At 43.1% G+C, this 16,525-nt stretch overlaps 1 protein-coding gene across 5 annotated transcripts in view; it reads left to right on the forward strand.

The window, feature by feature from the left end:
• The window catches only part of CDHR2 (cadherin related family member 2), a 39,599-nt gene extending 23,346 nt beyond the window's left edge, over positions 1-16,253 (forward strand). For all 5 annotated transcript variants that reach the window (XM_054977181.1, XM_054977185.1, XM_054977182.1 and 2 more), the window contains 15 exons: positions 269-338; positions 1,236-1,847; positions 2,875-2,946; positions 4,488-4,537; positions 4,666-4,817; positions 5,275-5,377; positions 7,272-7,360; positions 9,739-9,822; positions 10,986-11,063; positions 11,292-11,352; positions 11,688-11,812; positions 12,273-12,386; positions 12,930-13,010; positions 13,212-13,263; positions 14,882-16,253. In XM_054977181.1, coding sequence (XP_054833156.1) covers positions 269-338; positions 1,236-1,847; positions 2,875-2,946; positions 4,488-4,537; positions 4,666-4,817; positions 5,275-5,377; positions 7,272-7,360; positions 9,739-9,822; positions 10,986-11,063; positions 11,292-11,352; positions 11,688-11,812; positions 12,273-12,386; positions 12,930-13,010; positions 13,212-13,263; positions 14,882-15,052 — 1,914 coding nt within the window. In that variant the 3' untranslated portion in view covers positions 15,053-16,253. The remainder of the gene's footprint in view (positions 1-268; positions 339-1,235; positions 1,848-2,874; positions 2,947-4,487; positions 4,538-4,665; positions 4,818-5,274; positions 5,378-7,271; positions 7,361-9,738; positions 9,823-10,985; positions 11,064-11,291; positions 11,353-11,687; positions 11,813-12,272; positions 12,387-12,929; positions 13,011-13,211; positions 13,264-14,881) is intronic.
• The last annotated feature ends 272 nt before the right edge of the window (positions 16,254-16,525 follow it).

Below are 16,525 nucleotides of genomic sequence, written 5' to 3' on the forward strand. Positions count from 1 at the left end.
TAAAGTGATCCAGTTTTCAGCGAGTGTTTGGGATGTGTGTGAGTGCACGTGCACATTCACACTCAAACCTGAACATGGACACTGACTCTATGAGGCAGGCAGGAAGCCAGGCTACAGAGCTCTTAACATTTATACCATCCCAGCCATAAACATCTGTAGCTCTGCCATTACTGCTTGAAAAGCCCCATGTTGTCTTACGTTCGGAAAGCATGGAACTGAACATGACTTTCCCTTGTTACCAACCTATACCCTGTTCTGTTCTTTTTAGGACAAAAATGACAATGCACCCAGGTTCAACAGCTCATTTTATGTCTTCTTTGTCCAAGAGGGCTTGCAAGGTATGGTGTATCACTGACCTATAGTCTGTGGCAGGGAATCCAGGAGATATCTAGGGTGGCATTGTGATAGTGTTTGTTGTTTTTTCTTCGACATTTGTATATTGTTTTTCTTGTAAACTCAGCTGGTTGCTAAAATTTAAAATTCATTTGAAAACAATTTTTTAAAATCCCAACCAATAAAACTAAGAACTGCACAATGTCTGAACATAACCAAATGTATTGAGTAATCCCGATAATTTGATTAAAAGCATTCTGAAAAAGGATGTTTTGCAAGTTTTCTTGATTGTAAGTAGGCTTTGTTGAGGATGGTGTTCCTTAACAAAGGGGCCTCCATTATGATGTCCTTCTTTGTGCCCTCGTTGATTTTATTGGTCTGACGTCTGGCATCCAGAGCAGAAGCTCTCTTTGAAATCTTAAGAGCAAGAAGATTCATTCAGGGAGACCTCTTCCCTCAGAAATGCTGGGCCTAGGCTGTTTACGCCTTAATAGCAATTTAATTGAAGTATTTATATCCTGTCTTTTGATTTAAAAAAACCCTCTAAGGCACCTGATTATGGACAGCATCTTATTAGCTTATAGCTAACACCTTGGATTACACGTAGAATAAATAGGATGCCAATATGATTAAAAAAGCACAAAATTGAGGGTACAGGTAAGGGGAAATGTGGTAAGGCACCAGGAAGCATGTGACTGCTTTTCTCAATTTTTTTAGGGATAAGATGGCCTCATTAAGGTGGTGTAGAGTGCCCTCAAGTCAGAGTTGTCTTATTGCGACCCCTGTGGTGTTTTCCTGGCAAGAGACTAACAGAGGCGGTTTGCCATTGCCTCCCTCTAGGCCTCATTAAGACGCATGAGGAAATATTGTGCCAGTAGTTCTAACTAACATTCCATCTCCAGGAATCTCTGTGGGCAATGTGGAAGCTACAGATGCTGACCAGACAGAAATCAACTACCGTATCTCATTCCGTATTGCCAGCAGCACAGGATCGAACAACTTCTTGATACTGTCTAGTTGCCTGAGGGCTGGCTGGTACAAGGGGAACTTGCGGTTAGACCCAGATGTTGCTCTTGACTATGACCGGCAGCAGGCGCTCTTCAATCTGACCGTGCAGGCTGAAAATTCAGACTTTGGAGGGGTTGTGGACATTGCCACCACCCTGGTGCAGGTGCAGGTGCTAGACGTCAATGATGAACCCCCAGCCATTGTGCCATCCCCACCCAATGACATCAGAGTGCTGGAGAACCTCGCCCTGCATGAGTTGGTAGCCACACTGCAGGCCACAGACATGGATACTAACCATTCGCTGATATTTCAGGAATTAGCCGTCACATGTTTCCAAGGCTCAGACAGTGTGGGCAATGTGTGCCATAACTGGTTCCGCTTGGAGCTCAATGGTTCTCTTGTTGTGAACTCTTCGGAGATAAACTTTGAGGCCTGTGACCGTGCAGAACTCAAATTGCGTGTCAAGGATGAATTCACTGAGACGGGAGACCCCTACAGTAGAAATGGTAAGGGTTCTGAATGGGCAACGCTTGACTTCATACCTCCTCCGGACCCTGGAACTTTCTGTGACTGACCTCCTTTCCTATCCATCTGTCTTATTTTCCATCTGCTGCTAGGGCATACCATCTATGCTGGCGGAAGATGCTTTATAAAGTGTTGGTACGTCTTAGTTGTGATAGAATTTCTATGTATGCCACCCCAGCCCCCTTTAAGAGGCTGTGCATATGGTATGGAAAGGCTACTGAGAGCAATGAGCAGGGGAAACAGAAATGACCTATAGTACCTGGACAGGTTTTCCATGGGCTCATCTGCCTGGGGCACATCTTAAGAAAAATTTTTCAGTTCCCTCCAGAGTTAGCATAAGGTGCAACTGAATGAGACAGTGACATGATTCAGTTTGGGTTGTTGCTGCATTCTTACAAAGCAGTAACTTTAGGGGTGGGGGTGGGGCTTAAAGCACAACAAGGCTGGAGGGAGAAGCTGAAGCATCCCCTGCTAATATTTTCCCTCCCTTCCAGAAATTGTTTCTCATCACAGAGCCCTATTGGGAGAAAAATGGCTGCAGAAAAGTGCAGAGTGTATGTGGGGGTGGGGGGAGAGTCAGACGAACGTATATAAATGGTTCAAGTCACCTTTGTTACCCAACCAAGCTGAATTTTTAATCTCCATTGCAATTCACTATATTCTATAGGGATTTGGCGGTCACCTAATTGGACATTTGGGGTTGCCACCATCACATCTAGTTTTGGCCTTCAGAATGGTGGCTGTAGGGGAATAGCACAAATAATTTGGTTATCCATTGTTTCAGCTGAAAGTCATGTACAGAATGGTGATCCCAGCTCTTCAGACAATAAAACAACAGCACATGAATGCTGACAGCTATTTCAGAAAGCCATGTGTTTGTGTTGTTGACTGAAGTTAGAGGGTATGGTATCTTCCTACTAGCTGAGCATAGTCTGTGCCTCCTATCTGTGTCGGCATATGGAAAGAATGCAGAGCAATGACTCCTCTTTTGTATTTTACTTTAAACAGAGACCTTAAGAATCATAATTGTTGATGTGAATGACAACCCTCCGAAGTTCTGTCCTATTAACAACACTTTTGGTGAGAGAAATACGTTCAGTGATCAGAGTGTGCAATCGCTGCCCCCTAATGGACAGGTGGGAGGGAAGAAGAACGAAGCAGACTGTTTAAAAGCTGTGCCCATAACTAACAGGAATTCTCTAGGCTCAAGGGCAAAGTCCTGCTCTTTGGGGCTGACAATCAGCTCTTTCTCCACTGTGTACCTTCAATGAATCATAACCGAGTGCAGTTAAACTCATCCTGCTGTCAGAAGGTTGTTTTTGCCTTAAGAGTTTCTCTACATAAGACACCTCAGCACGTGTTTGTCAAGTGAAGGGAGACGCAATGTTAGCTCAGAAGTGTAGTTTAAAAAGTCAGAGCCAGCAGAGATCGCTCCCCAGAAGGTTTGTTAATTTCATCTTTGCCTCCTGGAAGGCTCTGTATAACCAGAAGGGCTACTCCAGAAACAAAGGACTGAATACTACAAACCACACTTCCCAGAGTATATAGTTAAAGATAGTCAATTAATTAGTTCCAATATATTTAACAGTATATTAAAGTGACAAAGTGCACAAAGTGTTCCACAATAATAAATAACAATTTACATACAACCAACAGTTAACCATACATTCAATAATCCAGTAAATACATCAATAAATAGTTCAATAAATATTCCAATAAATACACATGCAGTTGTTATAAAACTGTCCAACCGGTGGAGAAGATGTAATCACTTCAAAACTACAACCATTCATACAAAATCCAAGAGTCACAGAAACAATGAGCATTTAAAGAGTCTCTTGTATATTTGCTTGTAAGTATCCAAAAGCTCCAATGGGCTGAAAGACTAGTTTACGGCTATAAAGATGCCTGTAGAGCTACTGTGACTCTTGGATTTTGTATAAACGGTTGTAATTTTGAAGTGATTACATCCTCTCCACCAGTTGGACTGTTTTGTAACAATTGCATGTGTATTTATTGTGGTACTTATTGGAATATTTATTGAACTATTTATTGATGTATTTATTGGATTATTGAATATATGGTTCCATGAAGGCTCTGTCAATTTCACCTCTCCAGTCTAAAACTGTGTGGGATCCCAACCAGAGGCAGCAAGGAATGGAAATGGGCTGGAGCTGCCTTCCAGAGCCAGGCTTAGACCTGGAGAGGTTATAATGGGCTGAAATTTCCCTTCTGGTATTTTACAGCCCCTTCACACTGCTCCAGTGTATAGCAAAGCCCTTTGCCCTGCTGTTGGCTCTGTCTTTTTAAACTACCCTTCCCGGCTACCATTGCATCTCTCGACACGTGTTCTTCTCGTGTCAGACGTCTCATGTAGAAAGAAATACCTGATCTCCTCCTCTCCCCTACTCAGTAGACAGGAAAGGAGTAGTCAGTCCACTTTACATATGACATTTTCTACTCAGGACAAAGAAATTGCCTCCTGTAGAGTCAATCACAGAAGTGCATGCTCAGGAGCATAGACCCAAATGCCTCCTTGTAACATGCAGTCAGAGCTAATTCCCAGCGTGCTATGCTCTTGCACACACATTATCTGATCTGTGTCTGGTGTTTTGTTTCAGTGGTCATTCCAGAGATCTCTGTAATGGATCTGCAAGTGGCTGTAGTCAGGGTAAGAGAGTGTAAAGTGTTTTGCCATATACAAAAGTGTGTCTGTCTATCTGCCAGTGGTGGTAATTGCCCCATGGTCCTGGGCAGTTATTTCAAAAAGTACCAACGTTATTTTTCTCCTCTTTCCAGGCTACAGATGACGATTCAGGGGTGAACAGAGTAATCACATTTACCATCTCCAGCATAGTTTTCATCAAGGACAACGGGCCCGAACAAGTTCTTGAAAATCTTTTCAAGGTGGCAACAATGGCAGAGAAGGACCTCTACATCGGGAGCATTCAGTAATTGATTCCTTCTTTGAAACTTTGTGCCAATCATCTTGGTGCTCACTGATTAGGTGGTGCAGGAAGGGTAAGGGTGAGAAGCTGGTCCAGAAGAAACAGAAAACAACGGGAAGATGCAGCATTTGCCAGTCATTTGGTATGGAAGGCAGTTTTGATAATACCTGCATGTGCCTAGGAAGAACATAGGCACTAGTAGAAAGATGAGTATTAGAGACTCCCTCACTGGGAGAACCCACTGTGACCATTTCTGATTCTGCCGTCATGGAATCTGGCATTTCTGTAGAGATTCCAGTTCAGCATGTTTTGTTTGGCCTCTTTGTGAGCCACCCTCAATTTTGGAGCAAAGTAATAAATAGCCAGTTATGCAAGAACTCTGCAAGGAGGGGATGAGGGCAGTGGGGGGGGCCTACAGTCTTCATTACCCATCTTGCTAACACTACTGTTGTTCTCATAGAGTTGCAAGCAACCTTGACAGTTCATTGAAAGGTCGGTACCAGGTGAAAGTAGAAGCCAAAGATGGTGGGACGCCTCCACTGAGCTCTTCAACATTAGTGGATGTAAGACTGTGTTCCTGTTTGAGTAGCTTCCAGCACACAAATCACATATGACTTACTGTTAAGAACTCTGATCTCTCTTTGACTGTTTCTGCACAGATGTTTTGCTCCACTTTGGTTTCCTTACAGCAGTATTGTCTCAGGAAGCATTTGCATGCCGTCCTCCTCTATTTGCCCTGCTTTGGTGTTCTCTCCCCCATCCCATCCTTTTGCTGCAATCTTTCCCAAGTCTGTTTTGTTACAATTTTTTGGAAGATCACCTTTGGACGCTACGTAGATGGAAAGGTGTAGATTTTCGCAGGTCCTGACCACATCAGCACCATATTGCCCCAACCTCCCATAACCATGCATATATACACTAGAAGCCTTGTTGGGGCTTTTTTAAAAATATGGAATTGGTAGATTGCTATAGTATTATAATATTATAATGATCCATTGCCATAATCTACTAGATCCCAGCTTTCATTTTTAAAGAAAAAACCTAAGTTTCTAGCCCTTTTTGTTGTGGAGCTATAAGGGGTGTGTGGAAATGGACCCATAAGCCCCATTCCCTCGGGTTCTGGAAGCTTGGAGAGTCCTGTGGACATCATAGGTCTCTGCCTGGCAATGTACCACCTCTCTTTCTTCCCTTACTCCTGGAGGGTTTGTCCAATGTCTCTCAGGGTATGACCCATTGCCACCAATTAATCTTGAAGAGTATCTCCCGATAGAAGGATTAGTACTTCTTGCTCTCTTTACTGCATCGCTTTTTAAAGACTTTGCCTTTCTAACCTATCTCCTATTTAGCTTGCATTAGCTAATGCGAGGATGATCTATTGCACTTTGTCAACTTCACTCTTTGGGGATGGCCTGTCACCCACAGACCCTCTCCTTACTGTACTTTGGCAAGCATAAGTGAATCAAGCATGATATGGGCACAGAGATCAGGCTCTGAGCATTTAAATATTGGAAAACTGGATAAACAAACGAAAAGCTCAGGCATAACCTGTACGTGCATCACACTGTGTAAGCTTATGAAGAAAAGGTGAAAACAAACAGACTTCTAGCTGCAACGCTGGACATACCCTAACAATTCTATTGCTAGGATAGGCTTATTAACTCTTTAGGTCACAACAATTTAAATGTCCCCAATTACCTCTGTTCTCTGGTTTAGGGGTTTCTTGCTATTGTTCCTTAACACATAGTCAAGATGGAGCCCCAATATAAAACCTAGCTCTTTGTGGCTTGGCAAGTTGAAGATGTCCCAGTAAGAGATGAGCAGAAGAGAAAGAGGTTTTCCAGTGTGTCCAGATGATTTATAATCTACGTTTTGTGAATCTGTCCCTTCTCCTGAACTATCCTGATCCCAAAGGAAGAGATATAATCTAGCATTAGGCTTCCTTAGTCTCTGTCCCTAGATGTGCCATTCTAGCTAAGGTGTTAGATGGTAAACCTTTTGTTCCACTACAGCCAGAACCATCTGCATAACTAAGCCCTGGCTGTTCTGTGCTTGGGAGTTTTCTTTTTTCCAGTCTTTCAGCAGCATTAAAGCTTCTGGAGTGTGTGTAGAATGCAGCCCCAGTTATTGAAATATTGGATTGAATTCTAGGGCGAAGGGAATTTCTCCACGAGGCTGCACCCTTCCCCTTATAACTCTGCAATGGAAAAGGATGGTGACAGTTTTTTTTTTAAAAAAAATGAAAGCTATGAACTAGTAGATTGTGATAATAGATTGTTATGGCACTAGAGCATTATAACCATCTAGCAGTTCCTGATTTTTAAAAAGCTCTTTGGTGGTATGGGGGTGGGGGATGGCAGTTGCAGGCCACCTTCCTAAGGCAAGGAATGTGTGGGAAAAACTGCTGTGTGGAGTTCAATGTTTGTTGCCTGATCTTTCTCTCTCTGTCTCTGTCTCCAGATCTTCACTGTAGACAAGAGCTATCGTGTTGGGCTGCAGTTTGATACCTCATTGCAAGAAGTACAAGCCAACTTAGACCAAATAAAAGTGTATGGCATCCTTTTTCTCTCATTTAGTAGCTTAATCTGTGGACAGACATTTTTGCAGGGCAAGAGGCAAAGGCCATGGAGTGGCCAGACTACAGGAGACCTTGACTAGATTGTCAGTGGATAATTTTGTGTATATCATATGTAGAGTTTGAAGTCTATGGTGTACAATGCCATAGAGTCCATCAACAAAGCAGCCAGTTGTTGTCTAGAGATCAGTTATAGTTCCAGGAGATCTCCAGGATCCACTGGAAGGTTGGCAAGCCTATTGAATTCTGATACAGAAATTGTTTTTAAAAATGTTGTTTAAAAGCACAGCTTCTATTGTCACAGTTGTGGAGAAAATTTTAAAATGTAGACGACGACTACTGGAGGCCACGGCTCCAGCATCCAGTCATGTAGTGCAGGGCATATGCCAATACATGACACAGCTTCTGTCTGATTCTACAAACTGCAGTCCTTTCGCTTGATAAAATATTCCAGATTTTGTGAAAATGTGTGCGCTGCAGTTAGAACATATAATATAGTCGGTTTCTTTGCATAAATTACTCTGTATTAGGCTTTTATTAGTGCATTGTAAATTTCCAAATTTAGACGAACTCTAGTTCTGCTTGTGGCTTGTTCAACTACTGGGGGAGCGATAGAGGCTGAGGAAGACTTTTTTTTTAGGCTCTATTCTCGCTAAAAAACGATTCAAGGGTATGTGCCGCCAGGGGAAGTTGCAGAGTCTGCCTTCGTGGAAATTCTCAAAGACAGCTCGCTAAGCATCTCTCAGGGATGCCTCAGATACAGGATGTTCTGCCTGGTAACTGTATGTTGTCACTTGTGGAGCAAAACACAGCTCTGAGAGGCAATCTATGTCTGTAAAACTGTGCAAGGGGAAAAGGATTAAACACACAGATACCACAGCTAGCCATGTTTCCACAGTCCCATTCAGCTCTCTTTCTCCCGCCTCCAGATTGACTTCTTTGATCCTAAAAAAAAAAATCCTCCAGAAGATGCTGATGCCGGATCTGGCACCATCCAGGATCACAAATAGACATGCAGGGTTGCCAGTCTACAGGTTGTAAATAACACAAACAAAATATACAACTGTGTAATTTAGAAATTTACACACAATACATAGAATAAGTAGTCACTATGTGAATGCCTAGTACCAATCCTGTCGGTATCTTACAGAAGCATATATAATCCACAGTTCACACCATCAATGCAACTGGTCATACATAATCCAAAATGAATACAATTTACTGGCAAAATTCACATGAAATGTAAATTCATATATCCAATCCAATCCACAATGAAATATAAACTACATGCTTCCGGTTATAAACCACGTTTCGATGAAAACCTCTTTTTTAGGTACGGATTGATCAAAGTTGTAACAGTTGTAAATACTTCAAATCACAGTTTAGTAGACAGTGCTACGGAAGTGTAAAGAGAGCCATGAATTATCTATTTTACTAATCAAAATAAACAATAATTACAAACACAGAATGTCAAATGACCCTTTATATCCACATAGAGCACATCCATATAATAAGGCTGTCATCACACAGGTCCTACTCCAGATGGAAATGCATTTGATTTATAGGTTCAGTACTATATTTCCTAAAGTTTTAAATCAATCAGTAGATTTTACAGCCTTCTTATAAGTATTATTTTGTGATGTAAGAATGGTGCACTGTCCCTTTAAATTTAGACACTATTTGATAATACAACAACCAGGAAATGTTTTTTCCTTCATCTTGAATTCCTTGTCATGTTTTTATTTTCCCTTGTTTATCCATCATATATTCATAATTTATGTAATCAATTTTATTTCTTAATATCACAGTAGGCATCAATTGGAGATATCAATGGTGAAGTTGATTCTATTTCACTACCTGATCATTTTGATCAGAGATGCCAGGGACTGGAACAAGATGCTGAGGAGATGCTCTCCCGCTGCTTTACCACTGTCTGTCCTCTAAAAAACAGTATACCTGAAAATCTCTGAAGAAGCCAAATTTGCAAGCATAAATAGTTTCTGCTGTAGCTCAACCCATTGCAAGTAATTGAAGTATAAAAAACATTTGACTAAACACATATTAGAAGAGTCTCTTTCCTTTTTTTGCTCCCTTGGAACATGGCATTAGTTTTTAAATGCTGGCTGCTACTAAAGATTGCTGTACACATTTGGTTGGATGCTTTCTGTAAATGCTGCTATACTGATGTCACTACATCTCCCCCAACACCAACTTCAGACCAGGAGAAATGCTGATTCTTTGATGTGCTGAACATAACAGTAGGATGTATTGAGATGGGAGTATAAGTCTGGGTGCTGTGGAGGTGTTTGTCTCACTGTCTGGTGATAGCTTGTTTTCCTATGTTGCTTCCAGGGCTCTGGCCACGGCAACCAAGTCAACAATCTATGTGGCAACAATCAAGTCTTTAGAGGACCCGTCAGCCTCCAAATCAGACAGGTGACGACTGGATCAAGGGAAAGTGAAAGAAAATGGGTTTAGTGAGGATAAGGACAGCCTGAAGAGTGTGGATGTATAAGGAGGAAAATGGAGTATATAGCAAAGTAGTTATAATGGCTGGCGCTACTACAGATGGCACAGAGACCATCTGAAATAATTGTATATGGCTTGTGGTAAGAATGAGGGTTGTTAAAAGACTATGTCAAGTGATGTATGCTTTCTGAGGGTACAAATACCAAGCTGACATGTGGCTGATCTTTGTGACGAAGAACAATGGTGGCATTTATTTATTTATTGGAAAATGCATATCTCGCCTCTCCAGATATCTGCTTGAGGCAGCTCACAAGTAAAAATCATAAACACCATATCATTTTTAATGATGCAAACAAGCCACTTCTGCTTTCTCTGTAATGCTGATTCATCAGGACTTTTCTGTGTCTGAAGCTGGATTATCAAATCACTAGCAACGAAGCCCGTTGTGGGGGGAAATACAACGGGCTCTGGAAAGGGGAGGGCGGGCAGGCAGACAGGCAGGCATTTCCTCCTCCTCCATCACTGATCCCGGCTGGATGAAGGCAAGGGGGGCGGGCATGGCCACCTCCTCTGCACCTGATCCCAGCTGAGTGAGGGGGGGCAGCATTGCCTCCTACTCCGCTCCTGATCCCAGCTGAGTGAAGGTGGGGGATGGATATTGCCAGTTGCTCCGCTCCTGATCCCAGCCAGGTGAAGGTGGAGGGTGGGCATTTCTACCTGCTCTACTCCTGATCCCAGTTGGGTGAAGGCAAAGGGTGGGCATTGCCACCTGCTCTGCTCCTGATCCCAGCTGGGTGAAGGCAGGAAGTGGGCATTGCCATCTGCTCCACTCCTGATCCAAGCTGTGTGAAAGCAGGGGGCAGGAATTGCTGCCTGCTCCACGCCTGATCCCAGCCTGGGCTTCTCGCCGTGGTGTGCTCTCTGGAGGTCTGGCTGCCTCATCTGGGCTTCCCTCCACAGCAGTTCCCTCTGGTGGTGCACCAGGGTAGGAAGTACGTTGTCTTGAATACACTTAGCCTTTTATATAGTAAGATTTGCTAGTTGTTGGCTCCTCAGTCTCCAAAGGGAAGATGTACATTCTGATGCCCTCAACATGTCTGTTCCATACATCATTATTTCATATTCTGTAGGGCTAAGGGGAAGATGGTGATGGAGGCCTACTTTGTTTACAGCAATGGCACAGCTCTGATGTTTGAAACTGTTATCAGGTGAGTGATTATTTTGGGGTTGATGGGCAGAGAGGTATCCAGGCAAAGGCTAGGAAGTTTCTGTGAGTTCAGGGAGCAGATGGGCAGAAGATGGGGAGGAGAATCAGAACCAGGGGGGAGAGTCTGAGAGAAGCGCCTGGGCTGAAGTTTGCATGGCAAGGCAAGAAAAGGCCCAGAGGAGCTAGTAGGAAGTACTTCCTTATCATCTTCAAACTGTCTTCTCCTCAGGCTCATCCAGAGCAACACTGAAGCTCTGTCACAGCTGCTCAACCTAGGCCTGTCAATTATTGTAAGTAAACAGTTGAATCCAGCTAAAATTCCAAATACAGGAGAGAATCTCTGAGGCATCTCTGAAATAAGCTTCTAAGTCTCACACAGGATGGATGTTGGGATGGATACATTTTAGGTGAACAACAGAAATAAATAAGGGAGGACCATGCAGCTGAAGCCAGTACTTTGGAGGAATGGATAGTGTATCTGAATGTAATCTTTGAAAATAATCTTGTGTTGCACCTGGGAGTTGTTTGGGGAGGAGCTTGTGAGTTATGCCCATAAGCTGCACCAGTGGCATAATATACACAATGGTGTAATACAGTTGTGTATGTATATATATTTATTTTCCAGGGTCCTGTGGATGTGACTGAGCCCAACAAGGAGAAGGAGCTGTTCGGTATCATTGCAGGCCTGGTTGGGGCAATATTGCTTATCCTGTTCATCATGATCATAATGTGGATAAGCATCAGAAAAAGGTACAAAAGTTCCTAGCCTGAACCTACCCAAACTTACAGTGCTATCCACATCTCCCTTGACTTAATTCATTGTGCTCAGTTCAGTGGTTTCTGCCTTTGAGTCCTATTGCATTGTTTCAAACAGCTTATTTGAAAACGTTTTGTTTTCTTGTGACATCTTCAAGACTAACCAGGTTTATGGTGCCATAAGCCTTCATAGACCAGAGCTCATTTCATCTGAAGCGCTTGAGTCCACCAACACTTACGCTGCAATAAAAATGTTAGTTTTTGTTTCTGCTGTAGTTGACCAATACATTTTGGAATCTGTACTGTTAAAGCTGGTGCCACTTTTCTGCAATTAAGGACTCCATTCCATGGGCTTTCTCATGTGACCATCTCATAGGACATGTCAAGGGACATGTGACCATTTCCCTCGGACTGTACCCCCTCATAATCTCTCTTGCCTCTTTCTTTTTTGTAGTTATCTGAGGAAGCTGAAAGCCTTGAAAGCCCTAAAGGTGGCTTCAAACTTCTCAGTGACTGCAGTGCAGCAGGGACCTGCTATTCCTGGGACCAACAAATACAACACAGAAGGGTATGCATGGAGGGGTAAGAAGGGAAAGAAAGGCTTGCTGGGCTGAGAAGTCTTAACTCCAGTCATAAATAATAGGGTACATTGAGCTCCAAAGAAACAAAATCTGAAAGAAGTGTCTGTTCTTGGTAGCCATCTTGCCCGTGGTAAGTGAATTTGTGCTCCAAAATACCAAGTGCTGAGCTGGATGTGCTGAATTTGTGATGCAAGAAAATACACCTAGTATCTTTAGAGAAATCTCGTGAAAGGTTGATGTGACTGGAGTCTGCAGCACTGCTGGAGGGTGAGGTAGGGACATGATCTGATGCCCATGCTCTACTGAAGCATCATTAAATTTGGGCAAGACCGGAAAACTGTTGCTGTGCTGAATGCCTTTAATTCAGTTGTAATCAACGATGAATTGTATATGCATCTGTTGCACTTATTTTAATTGGTGTTCGTTTGTCAGATGCTATGCCGTAGCTGTAGCTGCTTGGCTGTTTGATTGTATGATATGGTCTGAATCTGTAGCTGCTAAGATACCAACCTGTGAGCCATTCTCCCTAGGGCAAACCCTGTGCTTGGCTTCTCCCTTGATCCCTCCACAAACCTGGACTTTGATGACACCACCACTTACGAGGTGGACAGGTATTCAATTTTACTTTTTGAGCTTATTTCTTCTTCAGGATTATGACTGAGCTAAACTAGTTTCCTTCCCTCGCTGTTTCACTGTTTATGATTTTGAATGTGGAAACACTAATTAAGAAGTAGTTTCCTTCCCAGTTCCAAAGCCCCGTAAGCTGCATTTCAAGTTCTTTGAGATCATTCAAACTGCTATCTTTTTTACAGCTTGAACTCCCTGGATGAGAACACAGTTGATGCTCCAGCCACTCCTGTAAAGGTGAGCACATCAGTACTTACTTGTTGTTCCATTCTTCTATAGTCCTGCCATTTAATAATAGCAGTAGTAATATTTGATTAGGACCTACAAACCCATGAATAGACATTTCTGTGCATGTCTCCTCATCCAAGGCCTGGAAACTGAGAGTCAGGGCCTACTTTACTTGACGGCCTTTGGGTGTCTTGAGGCCATGAGAGTCTCTGCAGTGCTGTGAAATGGGAAGGATCAGGAAAAAGATGTAAACCGGGAGCTGCTGAGGGCAGCTATGCTATTAACATAAATTCATTAGGGGAAACCAAGATTCCTATGGATTCAGCTTTCCAGTTGCATTACCTGTGGGATAATCAATGGGAGTAATTTGGTCATGGACTGTCCAAGAGAGATCCAGGATGCATAAATATGCTGAGATGCTGTTTGTGTGACCCCCTTATCCCCTTCTATGAATAATAGTAAGAAGGGAGGGGGTTTAATCTGGGTTTTCCTTTGGAAGAATGTAGCGCCAAAAGCTGCAGAACTGTTCTGCTGCAACCCTGCTCAGCAGTCAGTTAACAGGGCTTCCATCAGCCCTCTTCTGAATGGCTTAATGGTTGGGAATCTGCTCCAGTACTTGTTAGCAGCTGGAAGTCCAAGGTAAGCATCCCCCAAGACTCTTAGTAAAATTAATGATGGAAAGGGTATGCTGCCCACTGCCCTGTCTTTTGTCTCTGAGGGCCAAACTACAAGTGATGAATGACACTTGAACGGCAAATGTATTCCTCCCAGTTCACTTGCCCTCCACTCGATCCACTTGCCGTTCAAGTGTCATTCATCACTTGTAGCTTGGCCCTGAGAGTCAAGGCCTCTCTTCCCTTCCTCTTCCTATTGGAGAGCCTTTGGCCTGTTACCTCAAGTACTACTGGGTACAATGTCCTAATAAAGACCCCCCCAGGACATTCCTTCTGTGCTGGCAGAAGGTCAGTTTCACTTGTCATGCTACAAGTCCAGGTCAGGTAGGTACAGATGCTTCACTTGAAGTGGGCTATGAGCGCACTCTCAGATAGCCCTCATGTTCTCATTAGGATGTCTGACCTTGCAGCACCTCTGCCATCAGATCCCACTGGGCCTCTCAAATGCACTGCAAGTAAAGGGGTTATAGTAAGAGCCATCACAAATTATCATGTACACCCACAGCAAGTGGCCTCTGCATTACTCAGCAAAGGTTTACTCTATTGTACTTGACTTTCTACCAAGTAAAAAACCAATGGTCTCTTCCAACTAATGGCTTGAAAAAACCCACATTCATCTGTTGAGCTGTGAAAAGGCTTGCTGCATGGAGGCTGAGCAACTGAGTCTTAGAGCTCTACGACAGGCAAACTGGATGTACAAATTAAACCATCACACTAGTCTCTTTCTCTCAGTTCCACAGTGAACTGTCCAGCTAGATTTACCCTTCTGCTCTTGCATGTAGAGATTTAGTTACTGCTGGGGTGTGTGTGGGCAGGACCAGGTGGTACAGCGGTAACCCCCACCCCTTTCTTCATATTATGGCTCTTGGAAAGTCCATCTAGACAGCTATGATGGTATTCAGCGGTTAATAAGCAGAGGCACAATGTTCTAAATAGTATCTCTGTTTTCCTAGCTGGACCGAGCAGATACTCGATGGCAAGAAAATGGCTGGGGGGAGCCTTTGAAGGCTGCACTAGAAAACCACTACCATTATTTAGCAGATGACAGACCACAGCAACTGGGACTCTCCAATCATAAGTCTTTAAGCTTTGACAACCCCACCTTGGACGCTACAGATCTCTGACTTAACCCATCCTCCTGCCCTCCCAGGGGAGAAAAGAGCACTCTGCAACCTGTGTAGTAACCACCTACTTCAACTGAAGTTGTACCAACAGCTTCAATATACAGTAACAAAGTCTCATGGAATCCTTCTTTGCTCATGGCTTACAATTGCCTGCAATAATTCTGTCCTGAGCCTGTATCCTCAACAAGATCAATCTGGCCTGAGTTACAATGAGAAATCCCATTGAAACAAAAGAAAAGTTTCATATGCCTTCCAACCTAAGAAATGGCAGCAATTTCCATTGTACAACTTAAAAGGCAGGATACAGAAGGCTGCTTCTGAAAAAATTCCTTCCCATAGGAGCTAGGACAATGAAGTTTCCAAACAAAGCTTACAGTTGCTGGGCACAGAACCTGCTCTGTATAGTCTTTTCCCACTTCCTGCCATTGCTGTCAAACAAATCCCTCTGCCCAGAGCAGCCGCCTCAATGCCCCCTTAAGTCCTTACGTGACACTGCTGGTTGGGCAGGGTTGTACACATTCCCCTGACTCTGTGATTCATAAAAAGAGTGGTTACTGCACTGATCTGGGTTCAGATCAATGGGTTCTTTCTCTAGGACAGTAATCCAAATGTTTGTGTTGGACTTAGATACAACCTATTGTAGAGTTCCAGAGACAGGCCTAAATTATTCCCCTAGAGAATGTCCTACCATCCAACATGGAACTGCTATGGTGGTGATCTGCAGCATCATTTGATATGTTGTTAGGATAAGGGAAAAGTATGTAGGGTGAAGTACTGCATCTGAATCAAGGATCTACCCAAGATACTGTGCCTTTGCTGCTGCAAGGAAGATGTATCACTACAAATAACCTTGTGACTCCATGTTGGATTAAAGCAGAAAAATTGCCTTACATGGATGTCCTGTTTTGGAAGTCAATGACATTAAAAGCTGCAAACTGAACAAAATGAATCAATGCAGGCTTGGAGGCTGCATTGATTCCTTGTGTCTGTCACCTACATTATCCCACCTTGATATGCAAGCCTCACACGCTGTTTGCTTAATGGCTGCTTGAGCTCTCTGTTTGGCAACCACAGAATCACATCGTGCAAAGACTTCCAAGCCACTGCTGACCCTTTCTGGAATGCACTGTGAATTGGTTTACCATTAATATAAAGCATGTGTATCCTCAAAACAAACAACCAATAAATGAAGCAGTTAGTACCTCTCCCCCACTCATTTCTTCTGGAGTAGGAAGCAGCAATGAAATTCTAAAGAAAGTTATACTAAGAAGTCAAAAGCAGAGTTTCCAGAGCCTTTATAATCATCTTTGGCTGCCAGGAGATGAACTAGATTTGATTCCAGTAGAACCTCAAGGACTGACAAGATTTTCAGAGTATAAGCTTTCGAGAGTCAGAGCTCCTTTTGTCAGATATGAATAATGCATTCCAAGAGATGAGCTTAGTATCTCCACTGTACCAACAAGCCTTACATCC

Source organism: Eublepharis macularius, chromosome 4 (genome assembly GCF_028583425.1).
Source record: "Eublepharis macularius isolate TG4126 chromosome 4, MPM_Emac_v1.0, whole genome shotgun sequence".
NCBI lineage: Eukaryota > Metazoa > Chordata > Lepidosauria > Squamata > Eublepharidae > Eublepharis > Eublepharis macularius.